Here is a 27,749-nt window from a genome sequence, read left to right as displayed (position 1 = left end):
CAGGTGTGTTGCTCTGGTCTCAGGTGTGTTGCTCTGGTCTCAGGTGTGTTGGACTGTCTCAGGTGTGTTACTCTGGTCTCAGGTGTGTTGCTCTGGTCTCAGGTGTGTTGGACTGTCTCAGGTGTGTTACTCTGGTCTCAGGTGTGTTACTCTGGTCTCAGGTGTGTTGGACTGTCTCAGGTGTGTTACTCTGGTCTCAGGTGTGTTGCTCTGGTCTCAGGTGTGTTACTCTGGTCTCAGGTGTGTTGCTCTGGTCTCAGGTGTGTTGGACTGTCTCAGGTGTGTTGCTCTGGTCTCAGGTGTGTCTCCGTCCCCCTGCAGGTGAACAACAGTAATAAGAAGGAGTGGAACGGGATGATGGGGGAGCTGCTCGGAGGTCTGGCTGACATGATCGTCGCTCCACTGACCATCAACAATGAGCGCGCTCAGTACATCGAGTTCTCCAAACCCTTCAAGTACCAGGGACTCACCATCCTCGTCAAGAAGGTGAGCCGGTTTTGGATCAAGAGTCTCTGGTTCTGGTTTAGTTTCTATTGCTTACAAGTTCAGGAGGCTTCAGTTTGTTGGTTCTGGTTCTGTCGGTTCACTTCAAAAATGCAAGAGCTCCTTGTTCGGTCCAGAACCTTGTGGACAGTTCTGATCTCATTCTTTCTCTTGACCCAAAAGCCTTCAGGTGAATGAGCTCCACTGAACCACAACGGTCCGGATCAGACCGAGCAGATTATTCAGAGTGTGTTGGAGTCGTATTGACCCGATGTGACCGTCTGACCCGGTTCACAGCCGGGGATCCATCGCTCCACAGCAGGACACACGTCAATAGTTTTCATCACAACGCCTCAACATGTCCGGGGGCTGAACCATGTTGGACTGGGACCAGGACCATCCAGAACCATCCAGAACCAGCAGGGTCCACTCATGTTTGTGTGTTTGTGTATTCAGGAAATCCCTCGCAGCACTCTGGACTCGTTCATGCAGCCGTTCCAGAGCACGCTGTGGCTGTTAGTCGGTCTGTCGGTCCATGTGGTGGCAGTGATGCTTTACCTATTAGACCGGTTCAGGTGAGGCCACGCCCACACACACACACACACACACACACACACACACACACACAGGCTGCAGACAGTCCTGATGTTATAAACTGTCTGTCTGTCTGTCTGTCTGTCTGTCTGTCTGTCTGCAGCCCGTTTGGAAGGTTCAAAGTAAACAGTGAAGAAGAAGAAGAAGACGCCCTCACCTTGTCCTCCGCCATGTGGTTCTCATGGGGAGTACTGCTGAACTCTGGGATAGGAGAAGGTCAGTGTTGGTCCTTGTGTCCTCCGGTCATCCTCAGGTCGTCCTCGTCCTCACGGTGCTGACGTCTGTCTGTCTTCTGCCGTAGGAGCTCCCAGGAGTTTCTCAGCCAGGATTCTGGGTATGGTGTGGGCAGGTTTCGCTATGATCATCGTAGCTTCATATACTGCCAACCTGGCAGCCTTCCTTGTGTTGGACCGGCCTGAGGAGCGCATCACTGGCATCAATGACCCCAGGGTGAGACCCGGTCCATCAGTTCAACTGTGTTCAGAACCATTACTGAGTAAATATCTGCCCTCCATCTGACCAGAAAGCCATCATCAGCGGATCTAAGAGGGCTCCTCTCATAGGGGGGTTAGTAGGTCTGTTGTAGAGACCTGGTCTTGTGATCTGGGTGATCCAGCAGGAGCATTCTGGATTGTTGATGGAGGGAAGACTGAGTAACGTCTAAACAAGAAAAATAACAGCGCAGACAATCTTATAAGCTTTGAGGTGAAAAAATAACACGACTGAACAACAGTTGACTTAATGTCACGCGATGGAGGTCAAAGATTGAGAGAAGTTAACAGGATTATTTCTGTTCACCACGTTTTGCCATAGTCCACTAATTAATGTCAGAAAGGCAGCAGGAGAGATTAGAACATATAACAGAGTGTCATCAGCATAGAAAAGTTTCTAAACACAGTGAACAAAATATAATATAAAGTAGTGCCTAAGATAGAGCCTTGAGGTGCACCACAGGCACATTAGCACTTTTCGATACCCGACAAGTGCTCCACTTTTCTCTTTGGATACTCCTGTGAAACCCCCTCCACCCTATTTACACTGATACCCCTCTGAAACACCCTAAGCACACCTTCCTAACAGGGAAGGCTCAGTCCATAACACTCAGGTACAGTTAGCTTGTAGCAAACACAGAGATGTTTCCTCATAAGTTTAACATTCACTTCTGACTCTGTGTTCTATGCTGTGCTTGTTTTTAGCTGCGTAACCCATCAGATAAGTTCATCTACGCCACAGTGAAGCAGAGTTCGGTGGATATCTACTTCAGACGGCAGGTGGAGCTGAGCACCATGTACCGGCACATGGAGAAACACAACTACGAGAGTGCTGCTGAGGCCATCCAGGCCGTCAGAGACAAGTAGGATCTTTATGCAGTTAGCAACCCGAAAATACACTCCTGAAATGAGTTGTTGTAGCTCTGAGATGTGATACTGTAGACTGGTGTGGCCCACCTGCATCCACTGATCTCCACCTCCCACATACCCTAATCCCTCCCCTCCTGTAGTAAGCTTCATGCCTTCATCTGGGACAGCGCTGTGTTGGAGTTCGAGGCGTCGCAGAAGTGCGATCTGGTGACGACAGGAGAGCTTTTCTTTCGCTCTGGATTCGGGATTGGAATGAGGAAAGACAGCCCGTGGAAACAGAACGTTTCTCTGGCTATTCTCAGGTAAAAAAACACCCCAATGACGATCTACAGGTACCCTACTGATACCCTGCTGAGGACAGTCCTGACTTTTACTTATACCCTTTTAATATGCTGTTGCCCTAATACCACTACGACTGATACCCCATCTGATACCCTTCTCATACCTGACTGATACCCCTTTGCTGCCGATACCATCCTTACACCCTGGTACCCTCTTCTACCTGTACCCATCTTGTCTGATACTTAGCCTAAAGATACCCTTACCCTTGATACCCGACTGATTCACCTTTTTCCTCTCTCTCTCTCCTGCTAGTACCCTAACCTATGGATACGTTCCATACCCTTGTGGTACCCTACTAATACTTCACTCATACCCTATTCATACCCTTCTAATGCCCTTCTGATACCCTCCTAATCTTCTATTTATAACCCCACTGACACTCTTATCCCCTAAAGATACCCTACTGATACCCTGCTAGTACTTCTAATGCCCTTTTGGTACCCTGTTGATACTTATACCATCTTCATAGCCTTCTTCTTCTTCTATCTATACTCTACTTGTCTTAAATCCCACTGAGTCTCATTTGATATGCTGATACCCTAAAGATACCCATGTGATACACACCCCACTGCTTCCCTTTTGGTACCCCACTTCACCCCACCCCACATTCATGATACTGTACTGATACCCTGCTTATACAATAACCAATACCCTAACCCTAACCCTGTGGATACTTTGGATACCTGATCACCTTCTAATGCCCTTCTGGTTCCCTGCTGACATACCCTGGTCTTCCCCGATCAGTACCCTGAATTTGGGTCATACTCTCAATATGTTTCGTTGTCCCTGCTCAGCTCTCATGAGAATGGCTTCATGGAGGATCTCGACAAGACGTGGGTTCGATACCAGGAGTGTGACTCCAGGAGCAACGCCCCCGCTACCCTCACCTTCGAGAACATGGCAGGTAGGAAACGGGCCTCTGGACAACCAAGTGACCAGTCTGGACACATTTCTGTTGGACCAATGAAGGATTTTAAGAGGTGCCAAGAAGGTCTTAAAAAGACCTCACCTGTCCTCTCCTGTCCTCTTCAGGTGTGTTCATGTTGGTTGCTGGTGGCATAGTTGCCGGGATCTTCCTCATCTTTATTGAGATCGCCTACAAACGACACAAAGATGCTCGAAGGAAACAGATGCAGCTCGCCTTCGCCGCCGTGAATGTCTGGAGGAAGAACCTGCAGGTACCAGACTCTACTGTACTCTACTGAACTCTACTCAACTCTACTGCACTCTACTGTACTCTACTGCACTCTACTGAACTCTACTCAACTCTACTGTAACCTGTTCTGACCTCTCTGCTCTGTTTTTATGTTTCTTTGACCTCGCAGGTTTAAATGTTTTATATGTTCTTAGCCTGTAGTTATGGATGAATGAATGTTAACTGTTGCTACTGCTCAGGTTAAAGGCTAAATGAGAGTTTAGTTTAGTTTAGGTGAAGGGTTGTCGTTACAGTTTCGTGACTCAGCCCGGGATGCCAGGAGCCAAACCCGGCAAGAAAACCACCTCGGTAGACTGCTGTGTTCACTGTTAGACTGGACACTGCCGGTTCAGAGGTTCTGTCGCTGTGTTCACTGTTAGACTGGACACTGCCGGTTCAGAGGTTCTGTTGCTGTGTTCACTGTTAGACTGGACACTGCTGTGTTCACTGTTAGACTGGACTCTGCCGGTTCAGAGGTTCTGTTGCTGTGTTCACTGTTAGACTGGACACTGCCGGTTCAGAGGTTCTGTTCGGTCTGGCCGTGTTTACTGGAAGGTATCCACTACAAGTCCCTCCATATGAGTGTTTTTAGAACTCCACGTCCTGTTTATGGCTGATAACAGCAGGTTTCCTGTTTTGTTTTGATTCTGTCTGTTCTTCACAACACGACACAGAGCGGCTCACTAAGGCATGATGGGAATTTTTCCAGACAGCAGGACTGTCGTGTCCGCAGGATTCATCCACTGACCTCCTGTTCGCTCAGCGTGCTGCCTTGCTGTCGTCATGGTGATTCATCCCATCAGCTGTCTGATCCAACAGAAACAGGAGACGACACGTTACATACATGAACAAATGCAGCATGCATGTTAAATGAAACCTCGTCTCATCCTGTGACAGGTTAACCTCAAAGTACGTTGTGAAAGCGAGCACTGCAGCTGCAGAGCTCGTAAAAGATCAAATCAAACTTTGTCTCTGTGGACGAACGAAGGAGCCAAAATCTGAGCTGAACACTGACGTGACAGGACGATAGCACGATGTCACATGATACGTGCACATGTGATGTTCCATGTTGTGTCTCTATGGACTGTCTTCAGGGGACCAAGACAAAAATGACTCAGGTGATCTGGAAACATTGTCGTCTTTTTTTGTGATGAATTTTGTTGGTTTCAGTGTTTGTGTTGATCTAAATCAGGAACAGGAAGCTGTCGTACACAGTGCTGCTTCTCTCAGTGACTCTTTGTTCCAGATGTTGAGCTCGACTCAGACTACATTAATAATCATCACTGCTCTGCCTGGATTAGCACTTCAAAGACTAGCAGCTAGTGGAGGATGATTAGCACTTCAAACAGCTGTGTCTTCAGGCGAGGAAGGATCAGCACATGAAACACAGCAGCAGCTCTCAGTGAGAGGAAGTGCTGACGAGCTGTTTTTAGACTGATCATGACGAGGTGAAACCTCAGTCCTCCTGGAAGCAGAGAAGAAGAAGACGAAGGAGGAGGAGGACAGTCATGATGTAACTCATCGTTCAGGATGACACTGAAACTCCAAGATCTGCCCTGTGATAGACAAGAGCCTCCTCAGGGGGGCGCTGGAGGGCTGAAGGAGAGGTAAAGATATATAATATATATAATCAATAGTAGTCAAAAAATCAGCTCCTAAGTCCTTTCATAACCACTTTTCCTTGACCTTGATAGAAAACCTCACAAGGTCAAAAGGACAGATGTGAAGGAGAGGAAATGAGGACAGATGTGAAGGAGAGGAGATGAGGACAGATGTGAAGGCGAAGTGAAGATGCGACAGATTTGAAGAGAGACCGATAACAGATGTGAAGAGAGGAACCATTAAGGTACAGATATGTGATGCGCAGGAGAATTCAGACAGATGTGAAGTGAGAGGATAATGAGTACCTATGTAAGGAGAGGTGATTAGGACATATGATGAGAGAGAGGGTGATGAGGACAGAATGTGAATGAATAGTCAGATGAGACCTGTATGTGGAATGATATTTGATGGTAGACAGAGTGAAGAAGAGGAGCATGGACAGTGTGAGTGATGGAATGAGGACAATGTGAAGTGATGGAGTAAGGATTAGGACAGATTGAGGAGACTAGACAGATGTGAAGGAGGGAGATGAGGACAAATGTGAAGGACGAGATGAGGAACAGTTAGGAGAGGAGATGAGGACAGATAGTGAGAGAGAGAGGCAGATGAAGGAGAGGAGACTGACAGTGATAGGATGATATTGACGATCATTGAAGGACAGATCATGTGAGGAGAGGAGAGAGACGATGTGAACAATGGTGAAGGAGAGGGATGATGACAGATGTGAAGGAGAGGAGATGAGGAATAGTAGAGGAATTGAGAATGATGGCAGGATAGGCAGATGTGAGGATGTGAAGGATAGATGAGATGAGGCAGATGTGAAGGAGAGGTGATTAGGGACGATTGAAGGAGAGGAGATGAGGACAGATGTGAAGAGAAGACTGAGTGATGAGGATAGGAGATGTGAAGGAGAGGAGATGATGACAGATAGTGCAGGAAGGAGAATGCAGGACAGAGTGATAGGACAGATGTGAAGGAGCACGATGTGAAGGAGAGGAGAATGAGGACAGTGTGAAGGAGAGTGAGATGACATTAGAAGGAGTGAAAGGACGATGTGGAAGAAGGTGATGGACAGATTGACGGAGAGGTGAATGATGGATAGAAATGTGGAGGACCAGATGTAAGTGAGAGGAAGATGAGGGACAGATTGTGAAGGATAGGCGATGAAGGACAGATGTGAAGAGAGGAGATGAGGACAGATGTGAAGGAAGAGTGATGAGGACAGATGTGAAGGAGAGGAATGAGGACAGATGTGAAGGAGAGGAAGATGAGGAAGACTGAAGGAAGGTGATGAGGACAGATGTGAATGAGGACATGACAGATGTGAAGAGAGGAGATGAGGGACAGTGTGAAAGAGGAGATGAGGACAGATGTGAAGGAGAGGAGATGAGGACAGATGTGAAGAGAGGTGATGAGAGACGATGTGAAGAGAGGTGATGAGGACAGATGTGAAGGAGAGAGATGAGGACGACTGTGAGGAAGGAGATGAGACAGATGTGAAGGGAGAGATGATGACAGATGATGACGGAGAGGTGAGGTGAGGACAGATGTCAATGGAGAGGTGATGAGGACAAGAATGTGAAGGAGAGAGATGAGGACAGTGTTAAGGAGAAGGTGATGAGGACAAGTGAAGGAGAAGGAGTTGATGAGGACAGATGTGAGAGAGTAGAGTGAGGACAGGTAGGGAAGGAGAGGAGATGAGGACAGATGTGAAGAGAGGAGATGCGGACAGATGTAAGAGAGAGGACGTTGAAGAGAGAGATGAGGAGCAGTGGAAGGAGAGGGATGAGGACAGATGTGGAAGGAGAGGATAGAATGAGGACAGATGATAAGAGAGGGTGATGAGGACAGATGTGAAGGAGAGGAAGATGAGGACAGATGTGAAAGGAGAGGATGAGAGAGGACGATGTGAAGGAAGTTGATGAGGACAGATTGTGAAGGAGAGGTTATGAGGACAGATGTGAAGGAGATGCAGATGAGGACAGATGTGAAGTGAAGGAGAGAATGACATACTGAGGAGAGGTGATGATGACATAATGTGAAGGAGAGGAGATGAGGACAGTGAAGGAGAGGAGATGAGGACAGATGTGAAGAGAGGATGATGAGGACAGATGTGAAGGAGAGGTGTGAGGACAGATGTGAAGTGAGGGTGATGAGGACAGATGTGAACGGGAGGATGATGAGGACAGATTGAAGGAGAGGTGATGATGACAGATGTGACAGGCAGAAGAGATGCGACGATGTGAAGGAGAGGTGAGGAAAGACAGATGTGCAGGAGAAGTGATGAGGACAGAGGTGAAGGAAGGAGTGAGGACGATGTGAATGCGAGAGGATGAGAGACAGATGTGACAGGAGAGGGAGATGAGAGCAAGATGACGGACGGTAGAGAGCATATGGAGGGCGATCGAGGACAGATGTGAAGGGAGAGAGTGGAATGTGACAGATGTGAAGGAGAGGAGATGGGACAGATTGAAGGAGAGGTATGAGGACAGATGTGAAGTGAGAGGAGATGAGACAGATGTGACGTATGAGAGTTGTAAGATGAGGACAGATGTGAAGGAGAGGAGGTGATAGGACATATGTGAGGAGAAGGTTAGCAGACAGATGTGAAAGTGAAGGTGATGAGGACAGACTGAAGGAGATGGATGGACAGAGTGAGAGAGGAGGTAGATGAAGGACAGATGTTGGAAGGAAGGAGTGAGGACAGATGTGAGAGAGGGATGAGGACCGATGTGTGAAGAGGGTGATGAGGACAGATGTGAAGGAGAGGAGATGAGAGGTGACGAGATGTGAGAGGAGTGAGGAGACGATGAGGAAGTAGAGGGAGGAGGACAGATGTGAAGGAGCAGGTGTGAGGACAGATGTGAAGATGAGGAGAATGAACAGATTGAAGGAGGGATGAGGACAGATTTGAAGGAGAGGTATGGGACAGATGTGAAGGAGAGTTGATGACATATGGAAGGGTGACGAGTGAGGAGTAAAATATTTGAGGATGTAGAATTACATGTACCTATGTTGGAAGGAGGATTAGCTAGGACAGATGTGACGGAAGACTGAGGACAGATGTGGGAGAGGATAGGAGAGTGACAGTTGAGGAGAAGAGATGAAGGAGATGTGAATAGAGGTGATAGACAGATGTGAAGGAGAGGTGATGAGGACAGATGTGAAGGAGTATAGTATATGTAGTGACAGATGTGAGAGGAGAGGAGATTGATGACAGAAGTATTGTGAAGTGAGAGGAGATGAGGACATATGTGAAGGAGAGGGAGATGAGGACAGTGAGGAAGGAGAGGATGGATGAGGACTGATGTGAAGGAGTTACAGGACGTAGATTGAGGACAGATGTATGCATAGGTAGAGTGATGAGGACCAGATGTGAAGGAGAGGTAGGATGAGGACAGATTGGGAAGGAGAGGTGAAGTTGAGGACAGATGTGGACAGGAGAGAGATCAAATCAAATCAAATCAATTTTATTTGTAGTAAGCCCAAGTCACAGTCCATTTTCCTCTGAGGCTTTCCAATCTGTAAGGGAGTGACACCCTCTGTCCTTAGACCCTCGTTCCAGTGACGGAAAACTTGCCCACAAAAAACCTTTAACAGGGAAAAAAGGTGGAAGAACCTCGGAAGCCACAGAGGAGGGATCCCTCCCAGACGGACACGACGTGCATGATGTCACTGTACGACAAATCAACACAAACATGACTGATAAAATGACAATGAATTATAATGAATTAGATAATGATTACAGTAACAGATATGGTAGTAATAATGACAGTAATATATATGTAGTGGCGTCATGCGGATCACCAGCAGCCACGATCCACGAGAACCTGCTGGACGACAGAGCACAGAAACTCCGGGGAAGTTTGGTTAGTAACATGCATTAATGAGCATGCACCCAGCTATTGGAGTATGGAGAGACAATCATATAAGCATAGAGTATATATATATATTGAGAGAGAGTGAGAATAAGAATATAGGAGAGATATATATAGAGAGGATATATATAATTTAATATATATTATATATATATGAGAGAGAGAGAGAGAAGAGAGGAGAGAGAGAGAGAGGGAGAAAATAGAGATAGAAAGAGAGAGAGAGAGGAGAGTTTCGGTAAGGGAGATGTGTGCATCTTCAACCATACCGTGCCTGGCTGGCATAACCCGCGGTGGGGTCCCCGGCAGTGTATCCTATGGCAGCATAACTAAGGGATGACCTGAGCCAGCCCTAACTATAGGCTTTATCAAAAGGAAAGTCTTAAGTCTATTCTTAAAGGTGTTGACCGTGTCTGCCTCCCGAACCCGAAAGGTAGTTTGTTCCACAGAAGAAGGCGCCGAAGCTGAAAGCTCTGGCTCCCAATCTACTTTTGGAAACATAGGAACCACAAGGAACCCAGCGTCCTGAGAGGCGCAGTGTTCTAGAGGGTAATAAGGTATTATGAGCCTCTTTTAGATAAGATGGTGCCTGCCCATGAGAGCTTTGTAAGTAAGGAGAAGAGAACTTTAAATTCTATTCTAGATTTAATAGGTAGCCAATGCAAGGAAGCCAAAATGGGAGAGATGTGATCTCTGATCTTGGTCCTGTCAGAACACGTGCAGCAGCATTCTGAATTACTGCAAATCCTCAGAGACTTATTGGAGCAGCCTGAAACAAAGAGTTTACAATAGTCCAGCGAGAGTAACAAATGCGTGGACTAGTGTTTTTTTGCATCCGCCTGAGAGACAATGCTCTCGATTTTTAGCTATGTTAGTAAGTGGAAGAATGCAGTCCTCGAAATTTGTTTTTATGTGGACGTTAAAGGACAAACTCCTGATCAAACACCCCTCCAAGATTCTTTACAGTGGAGCTGGAGGCCAGGGTGATCCCATCTAAAGTAACTAAGTCCTAGAAAGAGGTTTCTGAGTGTTTGGGTCCAATTACAAGAACTTCAGTTTTGTCTGAATTTAACATCCAAAAAATTGTAGGTCATCCAACTTTTTATATCCTTAAGGCATGCTTGGAGTTTAGTTAACTGATTGGTTGCATCAGGCTGATCGATAAATATAATTGGGTGTCGTCAGCATAACATGAAAATTGATAGAATGATTCTAATAATGTTCCCAAAGAAGCAATATAAACTGAATAGAAGGGGTCCAAGTACAGAACCTTGTGGGACTCCATGACAAACTTGGTCTGCATGGAGGATTCATCATTGACTGAACAAACTGAGATCGTCTAAGAAATACGATTTAAACCAGCTTAGGGCGGTTCCTTTGATGCCATTCGATGTTCCAGTCTCTGTAAAGAATTGATGGTCAATGGTGTCAAATGCAGCACTAAGATCTAACAGGACAAGTACAGAGATGATCTTTGTCTGAGTGCCATTGGAGGGTCATTGTAACTTTACTAATGCGGTCTCTGTGCTATGATGCACTCTAAATCCTGACTGAAAATCCTCCAAGAGACTATGTTATGGGAGAAAGTCACACAGCTGATTGCTACAGCTTTCTCAAGTATCTTAGACGAAAAGGAGAGGTTTGATATCGGTCTGTAGTTGGCTAAGACCTCTGGGTCTAGATTGGGCTTTTTAAGAAGAGGTTTAATTACAGCTACCTTAAAGGATGTGTACATATCCGATAATAAAGACAGATTAATCTATCCAATAACGAATTATTAACTACAGGAAAACTCCTTGAGCAACCTGGTTGGGATGGAGTCTAAGAGACAGGATGACGGCTTAGCTGCAGAAATGATTAAAGTTAGAGATGAAGGACAGATGTGAAGGAAGGTGATGAGGACAGATGTGAAGGAGAGGAGATGAGACAGATGTGAAGGGAAGGGGATGAAGCGACGGTGAATGTTGTTGGACGTGATCTGTGTAAAACTACAAAGTCCAGAAGATGGACTACAAAACGCTCCTCTGAGATCCTTCCTGGATCCCCCGCTCTACCGTGTTGTTTGCTGCAGGAAAGTCAACTGTGACGTCATCATCAGTCAGAGTGTCATAATAATGAATATTGTCCAGCTGTCACAGAAGCAGATGAGTGTTTGTTGCTGCTATGCTCTCTCTCACCCTCCTGTCCACTCACACACACATATTAGCAAGTTATGGCAAAGATCTCGAGGATCAGCAACGGGAACTTCATGAGGACTGCAGGACGCTGGTGGCACAGTTCCAAACAGTTTGGACTCTGTGTGTGAACGCAGAGAACACAGGCACAACACACACACACACATGATCAGAGTGTGACATCACGGCAGTGTCCGACTAACAGTGAACACAGCGACAGAACCTCTGAACCAGCAGTGTCCGGTCTAACAGTGAACACGAGCAAGAACCTCTGAACCGGCAGTGTCCGGTCTAACAGCGAACACAGCAACAAACCTCTGAACCGCAGTGTGCCATCTAACAGTGAACACAGCGACAGAACCTCTGAACCAGCAGTGTCAGTCTAACAGTGAACACAGTGAGAACCCTGAACCAGCATTGCCAGTCAACAGTGAACACAGGACAGAACCTCTGAACCCGCGTGTCCAGTCTAAACAGTGACACAGCGACAGAACTCTGAACCGGCAGTGTCCAGTCTAACAGTGAACACACGACAGAACCTCTGAACCGCATCTGTCCCGTCTAACAGTAACACGCGACAAACCTCTGAACAGCAGTGTCACCAGTCCGAACAGGTGTTTTTTTTGGCTCCTGGCATCCCGGGCTGAGTCAGTTCAGTTAGCTACATGGTTGACCGAGCTAACCACAGTTAGCGCTTCACTACGTAGCAATCTTTAATATCAGATAATAGGAGCTAACGTTAGCAGTGAGCTAATATTAGCAGTGAGCTAATGTTAGCTCACTGCTAATATTAGCTCACTGCTAATGTTAGCAGTGAGCTAACATGTCAAATGTAGTCAAATCTACAACATTAGCTTATATTATCAGTTAGCTATGTTAGCTGCTTCCCAAAACTAGCGAGGTCCAAAACATTGACTATGTTAGCAGTTAGCTACATTAGCATTAGCTCCAAACCAGCTGGATCGTCAGTGTTAGCCGTGTTAGCTTAGCTATATTAGCTTCAGCTCTGCTGCTGATCAGTGTTTCCATCATGGCGTCTGCAGATCACCTTGTAGTGTATCAGGGCGAGTCAGCTGACAGGATGAAGGTTCATGATGTTCTTTAAAGTCTTCCTCTCTGATCGATGTGTTTGATTGTCAGTGTGTTGACAGGTTGTCGGATATAAACTCTGCTTTGCTGCTGTCGTGTGTTTTTCTGTTGACTGAAGGAAAATACACAACAACAACAACACACTGCAATGAGAGTTCACTGTGATGGGTCAAAGGTCAAAGTGTGACTGATGTTAGAGGTCAAACACTGCGCTCGCCATCGTCATGTGTTGCTGCCCCGCCCACCCCACCCCCTGTTTACTGTTCCATACACCTGCACAGGTGACATTATAGCAGCTCAGTGTTGCTATAATGACCCCATGTGACCTCATCCATCTTTGGCCTCCCCCTCACCTCCCCCTCGCCTCCCCCTCACCTCCCCCTCACCTCCCCTCCCTACAGGAGACGTTTCCTTTGCTTCATGTGATCGACTTCCTGTTTCTGTGTTTGAGCCTCATGTTGTTGATTTCCTGTTTGTGGCTGCAGGCGGTAAAACTGAGCGACGCTCTCGAGTTTTACCGGAACGCCATTTCATCCGAGACAGGACAGACACACACACACACACACACACACGGACAAAGCGTGTTCACGTGTGATTGTTACGACTCCATGACGGCTGGAACACATCAACATTCGTGCACAGCTGTACCTGAAACACCTCACGGGCGCCTGACATCACACCTACACATCTGGCACAGCTGTGTAGGTGTGATGTCACATAGGTGTAGCACCTAGAGAACAGGAAGTTGGTCACCTGTAGCAGCAGGTGAGCTATTCAACAGTGTCTGTGTTAGGTTGGTGTACAGGTGTGAGGTACAGGTGTGTGATTTTTGATGTTCCAGCCATCTGTTTAAAACACTTTAACAACACTTAAGTAACATTTTAAATTTTAAAGATTATATGACATTACACTACATTATACTACATTACACTACATTATACTACATTAGACTACATCACACTACATTACACTAAATTATACTACATTACACTACATTAGACTACATTATACTACATTACACTACATTACACTACATTATACTACATTACACTACATTAGACTACATCACACTACATTACACTACATTAGACTACATTACACTACATTAGACTACATTACACTACATTAGACTACATCACACTTCATTACACTAAATTATACTACATTACACTACATTAGACTACATCACACTACATTAGACTACATTAGACTACATTACACTACATGACACTACATTATACTACATTACACTACATCACACTACATTGCACTACATTACACTACATTATACTACGTTATACTACATTCGACTACATTACACTACATTAGACTACATTATATGACATTACGCTACATTGCACTACATTACAGTACATTAGACTGTTATACGATATGATACTCCATGATAGCAGCTGATCTTCAGTGCACAGAGGTGTGTAGTGGTCTGCTGCGTGTTAATGTGTGTGTGCACCTATCGTATGATTTATTTTAGGATAGGAAAAGTGGTAGAGCAGAGCCCGAGCCCAAACTGAAAACCTCTTTTAGGTCCATCACTTCGACCTCCGACCTCAAACGCCGTAGGGCCTCCGGGGACGCCACGGTAAGGAGATGAAGACAACCTATCCGCCTCCTCCTCCTGTCCTCCTCTCATCCTCCTCCTCCTGTCCTCTTCTCCTCCACCTCCTCCTGTTCTCCTTTTATCCTCCATCTTTCTTTATTTTCATATTTTGTCATTTTTTCATGTTCCTCTCTTCTTCACTAATTTTTTCTTTCATCACTTTTTTCATTCATCTTCTCGTCACCTCCTCTCCTGTCATCTCATCACCAGCTCCATCATCTCCCTGCTGATTCTTCACAGCCGCCTGTCTGTCAGTCAGCCATCTTTCTCTTCCCGCCTCCATCATCCGTCCCTCAGACAGACAGACAGACAGACGACAGGAAACAGAGTGAAGACAGGAAACAGAGTGAAGACAGGAAACAGAGTGAAGACAGGAAGCGTCCCGTCAGGTCAGGGCTCGTGTCGTCCTCTTGCAAAGGAGACATGAAGAGGGTCAGACTGTGTGGTCTCTCCTCTCCTGTGGACGTTCTGTCCTCTCACCGCTCCTCTCTTGTTTTTGTCCTGTCCTTTGTCTCGTTGTCATTCCTGTTCTGTCGTTTATTTTCCTCTCCTGTCATCTCTCTATCCCTCCATCTCGCCCTCTGAACATCCCACTGACGTCCACAGAGACGTCTCATTTGTCTCCCACTAACGATGAGCTCTGGTCCTCGCAGGGCGGCCTCATCACGGACGCTAACTCATCTCATTTCCAGCGAGCTTCAGAGCTGACGATGTTTGGGCTAATGAATGACTCTCGTTACAGCTCTGCTCGTCCTGCAGGAGCTGTTATGAATCCTGAGTTCATTAAAAATGTAGAAGTGGATGATGGTTATAACCTGCGTGTGCCGCCAGCTGCATCTCTTCTTTCTTTTCAGAGCGGTGAAGCTGTTCTCGTCAGACACACCTCAGATCTTTTTAATCCACAGCAGTTTGTCAGTCACTGAACAGAGCGTTGATGTTCAGTGACAGACGGGTGGCAGGGTCAGCCTCTAACTCATTTCTCTCTTTGTGATCATCTCTCTTTATTTTCTATATGAGTGTTTCTTCTTCTTCTTCTCTCGGTGGATTTGAATGGTGTCCAGACTACATGCTGTACTACACACACACTGCCTCTGTCCTCCTCTGCAAGCACGACCGACCTGTAGACCCAAAACACAACAACACATCACTTCCTGTTCAGACGTCAGATCAGAGAATCAGTCTCGATTCATTCTTCTTCTTCATGAAATTTTAGAGTTTGAAAAACTTGTTGATGATGTCATCCTGCACTCGGGGCGTGTACTTATTTATCATCCAATCAAACGCTTTCTCTGGAGCCGTGCATCTAGGTTAGCTTAGCTGACTCAGGCCTCAGTACTGTATTATTGAGAGCGAGCTAACAGGACAGCTTAACAGTCAACCAGAGCTCTACACGCACTATAAACACCAATCGATATCCAGGACAGGTCCCTCCAGAGCTTCCCGTCTTTACAGGAAACACATAGAAAATTAGGAACTTGAATGTTTACAGCTTCAGACAAAGCTGAAGCCGACAGTGTCTGAATGCTAAAGGCTAATGCTAACAGTGATGAAACTGCTGTTTCTCAGCAACATGTAGGGGTTTGCCGGTATCTGTTTCTATGGTAACCAACAGGCGAATTGAATCGACAAAAAGTTCAGAAACTCACAGGAAGTCAAATTTAGATCAAACCATGAGTCAAACTCGAACCCGCAACCTTGTTAAGCTGCGACCTCGCCAAGAACGTGTCCTCGCCAAGAACGTGTCCTCGCCAAGAACGTGTCCTCGCCAAGAACACGACCTTGTCAAGAACACGACCTTGTCAAGAACGTGACCTTGTCAAGAACGTGACCTTGTCAAGAACGTGACCTCATTAAGCTGCGATCTCATCAAGAACGTGTCCTCGCCAAGAACGTGTCCTCGCCAAGAACACGACCTTGTCAAGAACGTGACCTTGTCAAGAACGTGTCCTCACCAAGAACACGACCTTGTCAAGAACGTGTCCTCGCCAAGAACGTGTCCTCACCAAGAACACGACCTTGTCAAGAACGTGACCTTGTCAAGACTGTGTCCTCGTCAAAGCCCGCGACCTCATCAACCTCGGCGTGACCTGACTCTCTGAGATCACATGATGTTGAATTAGAGCCTCGAAGAAGAAAATGATCAAATTAAAACTTGCATAAATCTGTTTTCTGTTTTGATTTAATTAATAATAATTTAACAATGTTAAAAAAGTTAATGATATTTTCTATGTAAAGATTTTAAGTTTATTTTAATTTTCCTAAAATCAAAGTGGCCCAGCTCATGTAACCATAGCAACAATACTGATTAAACAATAATAGTTTTTTTTTTATTTTTACTTTAATGTAAAAGCATGAAATCAGACGTCGGCCATCTTTGATCTGACGAATGTTTAATTAACGTGTTTCCTCGTTTCTCTCCGTCTCTCTGCAGCCGTACCCGACTGACATCACCGGGCAGCTCAACCTATCAGATCCCTCCGTCAGCACCGTGGTCTGAGAGAGAGAGCGAGCTTCACTGCTGCTGCTGAGCCACACACACACACACACACACACACACACACACACACACACACACACACACACTCGCCTTGCTCTGCTTGTAGCCGTTTTCAGACAGATGTCTTTTATTTTGAAAGGAGTGTTTCTAGTTTATTTTATTTTGGTGATCTCTTTGATGTTGTACAGTTGATTCTGTTTCCTGTCTGTCACACTGATTGATTACACCAAATTATCGATCATCAATCAGTTTGTCACCGGAAACTCGAGCTCCTGAAATCCAAAACCTGTCGATCGATCGACCGACCGGGGACCTGTCGATGGATCAGGGAACCTGTCGACTGACTGGGGACCTGCTGACTGACCCGTTTGACTGGGGACCTGTCCACCAAGCAATCGTTTGACTGGGGACCTGTCCACCAAGCAATCGTTTGACTGGGGACCTGTCGATGGATCAGGGGACCTGTCGTTTGACTGAGGACCTGTTGACTGACCAATCGTTTGACTGGGGACCTGTCGATGGCTCAGGGGACCTGTTGACTGACCAATCGTTTGACTGGGGACCTGTCGACTGACCAATCGTTTGACTGGGGACCTGTCGATGGCTCAGGGGACCTGTCGACCGACCAATCATTTGACTGGGGACCTGTCGATGGATCAGGGGACCTGTTGACCGACCAATCATTTGACTGGGGACCTGTCGACTGACCAATCGTTTGACTGGGGACCTGTCGATGGATCAGGGGACCTGTTGACCGACCAATCATTTGATTGAGGACCTGTTGACTGACCAATCGTTTGACTGGGGACCCACTGACTGACCAATCGTTTGACTGGGGACCTGTCGATGGATCAGGGGACCTGTTGACCGACCAGTCGTTTGACTGGCGACCTGTCGACTGACCAATCGTTTGACTGGGGACCAGGGGACCTGCCGACCGACCAATTATTGACTGAGGACCTGTCGACCAACCGTTTGACTGGGGACCTGTCGACCGAAGGGGAACCTGTTGGTCGATCGATTGATTGACCGGGGACCTGACGATTGATTGATCAGGACCTGATCCCCGGTCAAGGTGTGGATGGTGGGCCGAGCCTCTGGGACAGGAAGTTTCTTTACAACGTCTCTTGGATTATTGAACCAGACTGAACCAGGATCTGTCATGGCTCTGAGGCACTGAAGCTCATGGGTAATGTAGTCTTGACAGTTTCTTTCAATAATTCAGATAAAACTTTTATAAGAAGTCAATAAAAACAAATAAATGTCTAAAACTGGAGGACTTAGATGTTAATTAGATTAAATATTTCCCTGTTGATGAAGTCCATGAGATTATAATGAAAGCTCTGGTTACAAATGTTAGTAAGCAGTTCCTCTATCTGTTGTGTTATTTATAAAAACAGGAAGTTAAAATGATCAAACATTAGTGTTTCAAACTATATAAGATGTCGTACACACAAAACAGGAAGTTCATAACTTTTAAAATAATTTTTATTTGTGGAGAGTTGAACTGTTTTATATAAAAAATTATGTTAAAGTGAATTAATGAACACATTACCACTAATGATTAAGGTTATTGTAATTATAATATATATCCTTAATGAAGTTCAGGCATCTTGTTTTTATTTTAAATAACTTTTAATACGACTTTTATTTTGACAGGAACAGGAAGCATTTTTTTCTATAAACAACAAACTTATTGTTTATTTATTTATTTTATTTCAAAACATGTTTGAAACAAACATGAAATGTTGTTTTAGTTTAATTCATATTTTTATTCATGATCTTTAACTGCAGCTTTAAGCACTTCCTGAATCAGAGGCTCCACCCACTGTCCACCTGACAGTCCCAGGGCATGATGGGACATGTAGTCCCAGCGCCACTGTGTCTCTGCTAATGATGTCAGTCTCGGTAACTCCAACCTAACAGTGTCCTGTGAAAACCTCCCAAGTCCATCCCAGGCCTGCCCACACAGGCCCGCTGGAGTTAGGAGGTTTTCACGCTGCAGAGGTGACGTAGCTGCAGTCTCTGAAGTTTGACATGTTCGCAGAAAACATGCGCGTGCATGAAAACTACAACCGACCTGAGCGGAGAGCCTCACTGGAACAGGAAATTGTCATTTTACAGAACCGTACACGTTGAAAGTTTATTCTGAAAAACAGCCTGCAGAGACGTGAAACACAGTTTGTGTTAATTAACCTGAATGAAGGTTCGTTAGCACCAGGATGATAGAATAGAAACCTGTTTGGTTATTTTAAAAGTTAAAGAAGAACACTGAAAAACAAACATACTGTACCAACATTAGAGTTTCTGAATGTGACTCTCAGGCTAACGTCCAATGCTTACGTAGCAGCTAAAGCTAACAAGCTAGTTCCAAATGTAAATGTAAACATGACTAATGAAAACAATTAGCCCACACTAATGCTAACACTTCTGCTGATGCTTGGGTAAATTAGTCTGTTAGTTAGTTAACTGTCAATAAATCAATAATTGCTATACTTTTTTTTTACCTTTAATTCAATATTCTACTAATTAAACAATCTAGTACTAACAATATCAACGATCTTAATTACAGTGGCACACTGGTTACTTCCTGCGGGCTTCACATTAAGAGCAGCAATAGAGAGTCACTGTATCATAAATAAAAATAATTTACCACCTGAGACTTTTATTTTGAAGGGACACCTGACCTGAACGTTCATCGTCGTGGTCTTCATCACTCCTCTGCAGGCTGGTGCTCCACAGAATCTTGAACCTGAAGTCAGATGGACGTCTGACATAACGTTGTGTTGTTCTCAGTCTCATTCTGCTCAGTTCTCTTCATGTTAACACTGATGCTGTATTAAAGGGGAGCTGCACCGGACACGGTTCACTTTCCACCTGGAACATCACTTAAATGTTCTCCATGTTCTCCACGTTCAAAGTTCAGCTTTGTTTTGTTTAGTGCACACGGAACATTTACACCATCATAAAGTTTTCAGACACACAAATCACATGGAACATATAGAACAGACAACAGAACATGGAACATATAGAACATGGAACATATAGAACAGACAACAGAACATAGAACATATAGAACATGGAACATATAGAACATTGAACATATAGAACCGATAACAACATGGAACATATAGAACAGACAACAGAACATAGAACATATAGAACAGATAACAGAACATAAAACATATAGAACAGACAACAGAACATAGAACATATAGAACATGGAACATATAGAACAGATAACAGAACATGGAACATATAGAACAGACAACAGAACATGGAACATATAGAACAGACAACAGAACATGGAACATATAGAACAGACAACAGAACATGGAACATATAGAACAGACAACAGAACATGGAACATATAGAACAGACAACAGAACATGGAACATATAGAACAGATAACAGAACATGGAACATATAGAACAGACAACAGAACATGGAACATATAGAACAGACAACAGAACATGGAACATATAGAACAGACAACAGAACATGGAACATATAGAACAGACAACAGAACATAGAATATATAGAACATGGAACATACAGAACATGGAACATACAGAACATGGAACATATAGAACATGGAACATATAGAACACGGAACATATAGAACATGGAACATATAGAACTGATAACAGAACATGGAACATATAGAACATGGAACATATAGAACATGGAACATATAGAACATGGAACATATAGAACATTTAAACATAGAACACGTTTTTTAAAGTTACTCTGTGTTCGCGTAGCTCGCCCTGACCGCTATACTATGATGTCATGATGTGACATCATGTTGTGATGTCATAAAGGTTTTATTCTTTGTCTTTATTTTTCGTTAATGATTTTTATTGGATGTAAAAAGCACTAAATCAACTTCTTGTTGGTGGAGTTTATTTCCTTGATGATGTCGTCTCACTCCTGTTTGTATTAAATATATAATCACGTGTAGACTGATCTGATGTCAGTTTAGTAAAGAGCTACAGCTACATTAAACTGCTGTAATGAAGAAGAAGAAGAAGAAGAGTCGTTGGATGTTCTGTCTTAAACACTGAAACTGTAGAGGAAGTTTCCCTCCTTCCTCCTTCTGTGCAGCACTTCAACCTTTGAACTGTTTCAGTTTTGTGTCTGATCTCACAGTTTTTACCACAAAGACCAGAACAACCGGTAACACTTTATTTTACTGGTCCCACTGAGTCCTGAATCCGGGACAGAAAGTAAGAGGAAGCTGTGATGTTCCTGGAAAGATTAATGAATTATTGATTATTAGAAAAACAGAAGTAAATGTTTAGTGAAACATTTGTGTCAGATTTAAGTTTTCTGTAATAAAAGAAAATGGTGAAAATAAAATCTTCCTTCATGGATCAGAAAATGCATCTGCAGCGTAAGCAAACTATTAAACATCTTTAGTTCAATTAAAGAACTAAAACTTGATAAACTTGTCCTCTGATAAACTAACATTAAACTAACGTTAATCTACCGTCTGTGACCTCCTGTTGATCCACTCTGACCTGTGATCAGCTGAACGGTGTCTCTGTCATTCGTACGTCTGTTCTCACACTATGTAACTTTGGGCTCTGGGCCGGGAGAAGTACGTAACGCTTTACGGCACATCTTGGAGCAATCTACTCACCAGGGATCAACATAATTCAGATGACTATCTTGCCGAAAAATTCTTATATTTGTTTCAATCACTTCCAATGCCACTGCCAAAATCCTTTTTTAAAGAAATTAATAATGCATTCTGTAGGTTTATCTGAAACAACCGAAAACCTAGATTAAGACTCAGATTATTGTATTTGCCATATGATAGGGGTGGATTACAGATGCCCAGTTTACAGTGGTATTACAGGGCCTCAGCTGTGCAGTGCTATGTTTTTTCTTTGTCACACATTCCTCTCCAGCATGGGTTCATATTGAGCAAGCATCAATATCTAAGCTGCCACTAAGCCTATATTTATATTCAGCAGATTTTAAAACTAAAAGAAAAAAACTACAAATCCCATCCTTAAAAACTCTATTGATATATGGTTCAAAGCTCATAGACATGTTGGTGATACACCTCCCATCTCTCAGTTTTCACCTATTTGGAGTAATGCACAGTTCACTCCTGGCCGGGCAGATGGTGGTTTTCAGGTATGGGCCGACGGGGGTGCAAAAAATTTGAGACTTATATGTTCAGGGCACTTTACTAACATTTAACGACCTTTGTGTGAAATATTCAATTCCAAAACAACACTTTTTTAAATACTTAGAACTGAAGCACTTCATTTCATCAAAGTGTCATCAGGATACACAATATCTAAACTCCATGTCCTTAAGGAAGATATCGAAGAAGCTGAGTGGGTGACAGCTTGTATGAAAGCTCAAACACAAACCATTAATGCTCGCATGAAACTTCTACAACATAAGTGGTTAATGAGGACATACATAACCCCTGAGAAACTTAATAAATGGTCCCCTGGCACTCCACTGAAGTATCGTCTACACAATCTGGGATTAGAGAGATGGCAATGTATGTTACAAAACTCTGGATCATGTTCACCCAAACATGGCCAGAGCCTACACCGCGACCCCCCTCCCCCACCTGGGACAGTCAGACCATGTTTCTCTGTTCCTCATCCCTAAGTACTCACCACTCATCCAACGTGAGAAGCCATCAACAAAGACCATCAAGGTGTGGCCTGCAGGAGTCGACACTGCACTCCAGGACAGATTCCAACACACTGACTGGAGTGTGTTTGCTTCTCAGGCTACCTGTGGCTCTCATACAGACATTGATACCTTCACCTCCTCTGTACTGGACTATATCAACACCACCATCGACAGTGTCACGACACAGAAACGGATCACCACATACCCAAATCAAAAGCCATGGATGAACAGGGAGGTGCGGCTCCTGCTGAAGGCTCGCAACACCGCCTTCAGTACTGGTGACGAACAGGCCTACAGTTTATCCAGGGCTGACTTGAAGAGGGGCATCAAAAAGGCCAAGCACTGCTACAAGCAGAGGGTTGAGGAACACTTCAACAACTCCGACCCCCGGCGCATGTGGCAGGGCATTCGGGTCATCAGCGACTTCAAATCAAACAGCTTCACCCCGCCATCCACAGACGTCTCCTTCCTGAACGAGCTGAACGACTTCTATGCTCGTTTCGACAGGAACAACAAAGAGACTGCTACCATTATCACACCATCTGCAAACCACCAACCCCTAACACTCACCCCATCAGACGTCCTCACCGCACTGGGCCGGATCAACGCACGCAAGGCTGCTGGCCCAGACGGCATCCCTGGCCGCGTGCTCAGAGCATGCGCTGAGTTTTTACGGACATTTTCAACTTGTCCCTTGCTCAAGCAGCTGAGCCGGCATGCTTCAAATCCACCTCCATCGTACCGGTGCCGAAGAACTCCAGCCTGAATGACTATCGCCCCGTAGCACTCACACCCATTGCTATGAAGTGCTTCGAGCGACTGGTCCTGGCACACCTGAAAACCAACCTTCCACCCACACTGGACCCTCACCAGTTTGCCTACCGCAGCAATAGGAGCATAGACGATGCTTTCCTCAGCACTGCACTCTGTGCTCACACACCTGGACAACAACAACACATACGCGCGTATGCTGTTTGTTGACTTCAGCTCAGCATTTAACACCGTCATCCCCTCCAAGCTGATCACCAAACTTGGAGAGCTGGGCATCAACACCTCCCTCTGCCACTGGATTGTGGACTTTCTGACCAACAGACCACAGCATGTTAGGTCAGCCCACTCCTGCTCCACCACCATCACACTCAACACAGGTGTACCACAGGGTTGTGTGTTCAGCCCATTCCGCTACTCCCTCTTTACCCATGACTGCAAGCCGATGTATGGATCCAATCATCCATCATTAAGTTTGCCGATGACACCACGGTGATCGGCCTCATCACCAACAACGATGAGACAGCCTACAGGGAGGAAGTACAGCACCTGGCCATGTGGTGCACTGACAATAACCTGCTCCTTAACGTCACAAAGACCAAGGAGCTTATCGTGGACTTATGGAGGAAGAGGGGAGGCATGCATGACCCCATTCACATCGACGTGTCTCCAGCTACAAGTTCCTGGGGATCCACATCTCGGAGGACCTGTCCAGGACCACCAACACCTCCGGCCTGGTCAAGAAGGCTCACCAGTGTCTCTTTTTCTTGAGAGCACTGAGGAAACACCACCTGTCCTCAGCTGTCATGGTGAACTTCTACCGCTGTGCGATCAAGTGCATCCTGACCAACTGTGTTACAGTGTGGTATGGGAGCTGCACAGTCGCAGAGTGCAAGGCACTGCAGCGGGTGGTGAAAACTGCCCAACGGCGGAGTACGCAGCCGTTCTGGAGCGGAGTCGTGTGTTTTCGGGGTAACAGAGACACTCTGGGACAGGCAGGTATATATACACACCTGAGGGGGAGGAGCTAACGAGGCACAGGTGAAAACAATAGACAATCACACAGGAAATGAAAACACCTATAATGAACACAGACAGGAAGTGAGAGAAACCAAACAATAAAAAGTAAACTATAGGCCTGACAAAAACTGAGACATGATGTAAATGTAAAAACTACAGGAGGAGTAGCGCTCCAAAGAAACATACCGAAGGAAAGGTACGGTCAACCTTAAGTTTGCCTTCTTCTTTACGCTATCAGGCTCTCTAATGAGGAAACTAGTGAAAGTGAGGAGAAAATACATTTATTTATTTATCTCAGCAGACTTCAGAGAAACGGCTGTTACCTATATCTCTACAATGACAGCAATGAATACTAAATATGATGCAGTTAAGACACCATGCTCTTCAACAGAAAACAACAGTCACTCATTGTTTGGAACTGTCATGCCATTTAAAAGTAATACAAAGTACAAATTAAGATACAATGACAGCATGCAGAGAAGCCATCAGCCATCATGGAAACTGATTCTGCTTCAACATTTCTGTTGTTATACCCTTTGAACTGATTATCTGCATGTTTGTAAAAAGAAAACACAACAGGACAGAAACTGATGCAGGAGATCCAACTCATGTTTAAAGATCAAACTGCTTTCTTCAATTAGATCTTTTCTCCTGACAGCCAAATACCATCCAACCCACTGACAGCTCCAACTCTCCATAAACCAACTTCAAATGACCACATTCATGATGATCACTGGTCCAGCCTTCCAGTACAAGTTTAACAGCAGTTTGGTTTGGTCCATAGAAAGTCAGAAGGAGTCTATCAGATAAAAGTTGGCAGTCATACATTGGTATAGTCCATGAGCTCAAGTACAAGACGTCCATGGCGTTGTCCTTTGCACAGTTGTTAATGGTGACTGAACTGTCGTGGAAAGCTAACACGTAAATGTCGTTCCCTTCACCCCCGACCAGGTAATCACCACCAGTAGACACCAAGATGTCATTGCCGTCCGAGCCTTTGAGAAGAGAACTTTCGTAACCAGCCACCAAGATGTCAGAATAGATGGTGCCAATGACCGTCTCCATGTCCTTCAACACGTCGCCTTCAGCATCAGCAGAGTGGCCTTGTCCAGTAATCAGGTTAACGTAAACCCCTTTACCTGTGTACAGAACAGTGTCTCTGCCAGGACCTCCGTCCACTAGATCAGCCCCTGGTCCAGGAATGAAGACATCCTGACCAGAGTTTCCCATCATAGTGTCATTTCCATCCTCGCCATAAAGTGTGTCATCTCCCAAGTCGCCAATGAGGATGTCATCGCCTTTCCCTCCCATCAGTGTGTCATCTCCTTCACCTCCTTCCAAGGCGTCATCCTTCCACCCACCAATTAGAGCATTGTCTTGATCATTACCTAGGATGTCATTGGACACGGAGGGACAGCCTTGCACTGTATGGACCTTTGACAGATTTCTCTGAGAGTTGAGGTCCAAATGGCAGTCAACCTGCGATTGTTTCAGAGTCACTTTGAAAGCTTCAATGTCAAACAAAGGGACGTCTCCAGTCGAGTTTAGTGATTTCAATTTAAAATTCACTCCGTCAGAGCTCTGAAATTCAAGGTGCTGGTGTCGGTAACCGATGTTGTAGTCGAGCAGACTAATTACTAACAGATCCTCTTTTGTCGCGACCGTCACATTCAGATCTCGTGCTGATGAGTCCAGTGCAATTCGACTGCCACTGAGGAAATCCATGTCAACCAACACAGTATCAATATTCAGATCTTCTGCATAGTTATCAATCATTAACTTGTTTCCGTATCCATGTTTGATTACGTAAGTGTCTTTTCCTTCTCCTCCAAACATCACTGCACCCCCAGTGTGAGGATCAAGCAAGTTTTCATTGCTGTTCCCAACTATGATGTCGAAACCTGAGGAGCCGTACACTTCCTTCACTGAACCAACATCGGTCTCATTCATCATTTTGCCTTGAAGGCCACAGAAGAGTCTGTCTGTTGAACTTTTGCTTCTGTATGTGAAACACTCAACAAGCTCAGAGAAAGAGAACACGCCTTCTACATTACCTGAACGTGTTTGGAATGAAAAGAGTGATTCAGGTTTCTGGTTTCTATAATCAACAGTTAAGGGCAACATTAAAGATGTGTCACAGTTGCTGTGGTTGGAAATGAATCCAGCTGTTATTCCATCGCTGGTCCTGATGTGCAGGTGCTGATAATTCTTTGAATCAAACCAGTTCTGTAAAATAACTTCTTTTCTACCGTTTACCCAAATTATGATGCTCCGTCTGTCACAAGTACTTGTTATGAACTGATACTGTTCTTTCAGGAAGAGAATGTCCAAGGCGAGATCTGGTGATTCATTGTTGATGGTTTTTACTCCTTGACCTGGTGTGATTACGTACCAGTCCTCTCCTCCTCTACCCTGGATGAAGTCATTTCCTCTTCCTGGAACAATAACGTTGGGCTCTTTGTTCGCTCTGATCACATCTTTGAAATCTGACCCACGGACCTCTGTCACACTGTGAAGAGCCTCGTCCTCCTGAAGGTCCACCACCAGACGAGATGGAGACTTGCTGTAGTCAATACTGAGACTTTTTATACACTTGGTGAACGGGTCACCGTGCAGGCAGTCAGCCTTGTTATCTGAGATTGTGAACGTGATCAAATCCTTTGTGACAACATGCAAGTGTCTTTCTTCTGGAGATGTGAACCACCTCATTAAAGTCACACGGATCGCTGTGTTGTCAGTGTTGTCATGGAAAGCATTCAGAACAACATCATCACCTTCTACACTGACTTTAAAAGTGTGAAGATTTGCCTCTATTATTGCCAGGTCTGTTTTCAAGTCTCTGGAGTGATTTTCAATCAACACTGAAGACTGCTGTCTGTCTTTAACTATGTACATGTCTTCTCCTTCAGCACCAATCAAATGATCTCGACCTCCGCCTCCATCTATCACATTCTTCTCTTCATTCCCAATGAGCGTGTCATCATACCGAGACCCAAAGATGGTGGTAACATTACGTAAAAGTGGCTCTGATGAATCGACTCGTGCACCATGTTCCTCAAACATCTTGTTAATTCCTCTGGCCACCAGCCGAACAGAAGAAATCACAGTGGACGAAATCTCAAATAAAACACCATCTCCTGAAATCATGTTCATGTGACGATACAGTTCCCCTAAAAACCATCCTTCTATGGTCACTGTATGACTGCCCTCATACCTTAACACAACATCATCTCCAGATTTAGACACGTAAATGTGGCTGTAATCAACACTGAAATGAAGAGTGTCTTGTGCTTTGGAAGGATCGTAGTTGTTAATGGTTGTTTTCCCTCCATTTTTAGGAATGATGTACGTGTCTTTACCACCAGAGCCTTGAACATAACTTATCCGTGGACCGAGGAAGAATGTGTCATCACCTGGTTCACCGTAAAGACTGTAGTAGTAACTTAACATGACTTCAGTCTTCT

At 44.9% G+C, this 27,749-nt stretch overlaps 1 protein-coding gene across 1 annotated transcript in view; it reads left to right on the top strand.

The window, feature by feature from the left end:
• LOC113747211 (glutamate receptor ionotropic, NMDA 1-like) overlaps positions 1-17,752 on the top strand; it is a 45,638-nt gene extending 27,886 nt beyond the window's left edge. Inside the window, exons 11-20 of the mRNA XM_027286021.1 lie at positions 322-486; positions 940-1,058; positions 1,181-1,293; positions 1,379-1,527; positions 2,274-2,431; positions 2,579-2,740; positions 3,575-3,684; positions 3,813-3,958; positions 14,208-14,315; positions 16,765-17,752. Coding sequence (XP_027141822.1) covers positions 322-486; positions 940-1,058; positions 1,181-1,293; positions 1,379-1,527; positions 2,274-2,431; positions 2,579-2,740; positions 3,575-3,684; positions 3,813-3,958; positions 14,208-14,315; positions 16,765-16,830 — 1,296 coding nt within the window. The 3' untranslated portion in view covers positions 16,831-17,752. The remainder of the gene's footprint in view (positions 1-321; positions 487-939; positions 1,059-1,180; positions 1,294-1,378; positions 1,528-2,273; positions 2,432-2,578; positions 2,741-3,574; positions 3,685-3,812; positions 3,959-14,207; positions 14,316-16,764) is intronic.
• Positions 17,753-27,749: the final 9,997 nt, after the last annotated feature.

Source organism: Larimichthys crocea, chromosome XIII (genome assembly GCF_000972845.2).
Source record: "Larimichthys crocea isolate SSNF chromosome XIII, L_crocea_2.0, whole genome shotgun sequence".
Classification (NCBI taxonomy): Eukaryota; Metazoa; Chordata; class Actinopteri; family Sciaenidae; genus Larimichthys; species Larimichthys crocea.
This window is presented reverse-complemented; position numbering and strand designations above follow the sequence as displayed.